This window comes from Aegilops tauschii, chromosome 4 (genome assembly GCF_002575655.3).
Source record: "Aegilops tauschii subsp. strangulata cultivar AL8/78 chromosome 4, Aet v6.0, whole genome shotgun sequence".
Taxonomy (NCBI): domain Eukaryota; kingdom Viridiplantae; phylum Streptophyta; class Magnoliopsida; order Poales; family Poaceae; genus Aegilops; species Aegilops tauschii.
Genome location: NC_053038.3, coordinates 481,000,763 through 481,003,661, shown reverse-complemented (window position 1 = coordinate 481,003,661; position 2,899 = coordinate 481,000,763). Strand labels below are relative to the sequence as shown.

The following is a 2,899-nucleotide window of genomic DNA, read 5'->3' as shown; positions in this document are numbered from 1 at the left end:
GCGTCATTTCCCGCGTCATTTCCTACGGCTCCGTCTCCGCGCGTCGTTACTGGACGTCCGTACTCTCGCTGTATCCATACGCGCATATATATAAAATAAAGTACGCAACTAGCAGGAGCACGCGAGCTCGTCCGCACTGTCGCCGTTCACTCTTTTTCTATTTCCTATGACTTTTCTATTCCTATGATTTTCATATCCTATGAACCAAAGGAGGCCTAAACGGCCGCGGCAAGTGTTGCCGCCACGCCGTACTTTGAGCAACGGTGTGCCCGCTCCAGCCTCCAGCTAGCTGCGCGGGTGCGCACGGACGAACAAACGACACGGGTGTAGGTGCATGCATACAAAATGTGGTTGCTTCTAGTTGTAAACTTGGTACCTGGATGGATGCACCTCCCTTGCCGATGTATCGACAGCCCATTGCTGGCTCCCGCGAGGCCCCTCGCTTCATACAGCTCATGTCGACCTCGCACGCCCAGCTTTCCAGCCGGAGCCAGGCCGTTCCAAAGTTTGTTTGCTCTCACGGTTCGTCCCCCCACGGCGATTGGCACTGTCCACTACTGTCTGTCGTGGACATACCCAAACACCGAAACAAACGCTCTCCTCCGCAACGGTAATAATGCAAGGATGATCCCAGCGGAAGCAGAGGCCGTAGCCCGGTCCGGTTCAACATCGTCGTGTGCAGTACTGTAAATGAGTTACTATAGTGTAGTTTATTTACTCGGCCAGTCACCGTGCGAACGCGGTCCAGCCGTATATGCTGCGAACAGTACGACCGTTCACATGACGTTTTCCAGACAAACAAACGGTCGATCACATGGCCACAATATTCGCGAATCATCGCGCCGCCCGAGACTGGACCACGTATAATTTCTATTCATATTTCTGTCGTGCCATCTGCCTGGACAGCACCTCCTCCCGGCCGTTGAACGACGGAACCTACCACAACGGCTAGTCGGCGCCCGTCCGGCCGGCCCACCGCCCAAAGGATCACGTCACGTCGATCCCAACGGGAAGTCCCGGATGGATCCACCGCGTCCGTTGGCGATCCAACAAACCACGTGGCCCCCGAGCTAGCCGTTGGACCCCGCGACGCGGTGCCGCTGTCGACATGGCCAGCGCCGCTAACGGTAACCCTGCGCTCACAGGCAGCCTGGTCTCGTCGCAGAGTGTCTCGCACGACGCCGCGTGACAGCGACCCCGCTAATGACGCGCCATCGGCTAAACCCTTGCTTCTCCCGCTATAAATGGCGGCCTCTCCCCCGCTCCAACTCACAACTCGCAGCGCAGCACACCTCTCCCTCCCACAGCTTCTACACAGAGAGCCGGCCAGAGCACTCCGTCCGTCGTCTGCGAAGCTCAGCCAGCTTTCCTTCCGCCCACCAGCACCAACCAAATGGCTCGCTTCGCCGTGGTCGCCGCCATCGTCGCCCTCCTGGCCATCGCCGCCGCCGCGCAGGGTCCCATGCCGGCGCCCAAGATGGCCCCGCTGCCGGCGCCCCCGACGAGGTCGCCCCCGACCGCATCCGCGCCGTCCCCGATGGCCTCTCCCCCGGCCCCGCCCACCGACGCCCCCACCGGCGCTCCTTCCGCGATGACGCCTTCCGCGGTCGCCGGAGCACCCGCGGGCGCACCTGCCGGCGCGCCCAGCGGCACCACCCCCGCCAGCTCCACCGTCTACGCCTCCTCCGTCAGCTTCGTCGCCGTCGCCGGTGCCGTCGCCGCCGCCGTCATGTTCTAGATGCAGCGGTCCTCGCTCGACCGCCGCGGGAGTGCCACTCTGTTTTCATTAGTAGTACTGTTGTTTATACAACGAGATTCATTTTTTAGAGGCTGCGGAGAGAGTGACATGACATGACATTGCCATGTTATCTTGCTACATACTGTATGCTCGAGGTCATTATTAATAGAATTATTTCATTTGTTACATTATCTCCTTCCATGGGCTCTGCTTTCCAAGTCGAGAAACTTTTCAGTCAGTGTCGTCAAATGCGACGTGTGTAGCGTGTTCTTCACGAGATGAATATTCGCTTTCCGTGTATGTAAAATGTAGGCGTGGTCACGTTGTAGCATGAGATGCAGCATAGTAACTTTACTTTTCTCCGCGTTTCTTCCCTTTTTGAGGTTAGGATGATGCGTCGCTGAGAGAAAAAGGCGGTTCGATGAAGACGCAAGTTGGATTTTGCTTACGCACTTTGCACGTATTTGTAGCGAAATATTATTTAGATCTCTTGGAGTGAAACTTGTTGCGATCAACAAGGATGCAAAAACAGAGCATCTGAAAAAAGAACAATTTTGCAAGCATGTTTTTGAATTGTGAATGTCGAGTTATCACGTGCCTCTGTAAAAAATATTAACACGTTTAAATCGCTATTGGGCATGCTTGGAGGGCGTTACTGGTAAATATTTCTCTAAAACTTAAGAGCAACTCTCGCTAATACCGTAAAAGGGCTCGTACTCAATAGTAACTATTGTTTTAGCGTTTCGGAGGTAACAAAAGACCCGATCAGATACCGTAAATTTGGTCATACTCAACTTTTTGTTGTTGCAATAAACTGAAAAAGGGAGCCCGCACCTCACATATAGAGTATTTTTTTTTTGAATGTCGGCAAAGCTTGCCAAATTCATTGATCAGAAGGGGTTAACAGAGTACAGAGACAACCCAACTGGGTTAAACGCCAGCCAAGAGACAAGGCGGTAAAAAGAAGATAAAAAAAGGAACACTCAGCTGGGATCAAAAGGAATCCCAGCACCGGCCAAGTTCCATAGCCTGATTTCATCCCTAAGCTTACGGGTAAAACCCTCCGTAGACAAGAACTCCTTTTGGAAGACCCTCCTATTTCTTTCCCGCCAAATTTCCTAAGTGATCAAGTGTATTAATGACATAAGCCCTCTTTGTTTT

General features: G+C 53.6%; 1 protein-coding gene across 1 annotated transcript; it reads left to right on the top strand.

The window, feature by feature from the left end:
* Nucleotides 1-1,253: 1,253 nt before the first annotated feature.
* Nucleotides 1,254-1,924, top strand: LOC109770418 (uncharacterized). The gene has a single exon (XM_020329118.3). The coding sequence runs from the start codon at nt 1,394-1,396 to the stop codon at nt 1,736-1,738; it is 345 nt and encodes a 114-aa protein (XP_020184707.1). The 5' UTR covers nt 1,254-1,393; the 3' UTR covers nt 1,739-1,924.
* Nucleotides 1,925-2,899: the final 975 nt, after the last annotated feature.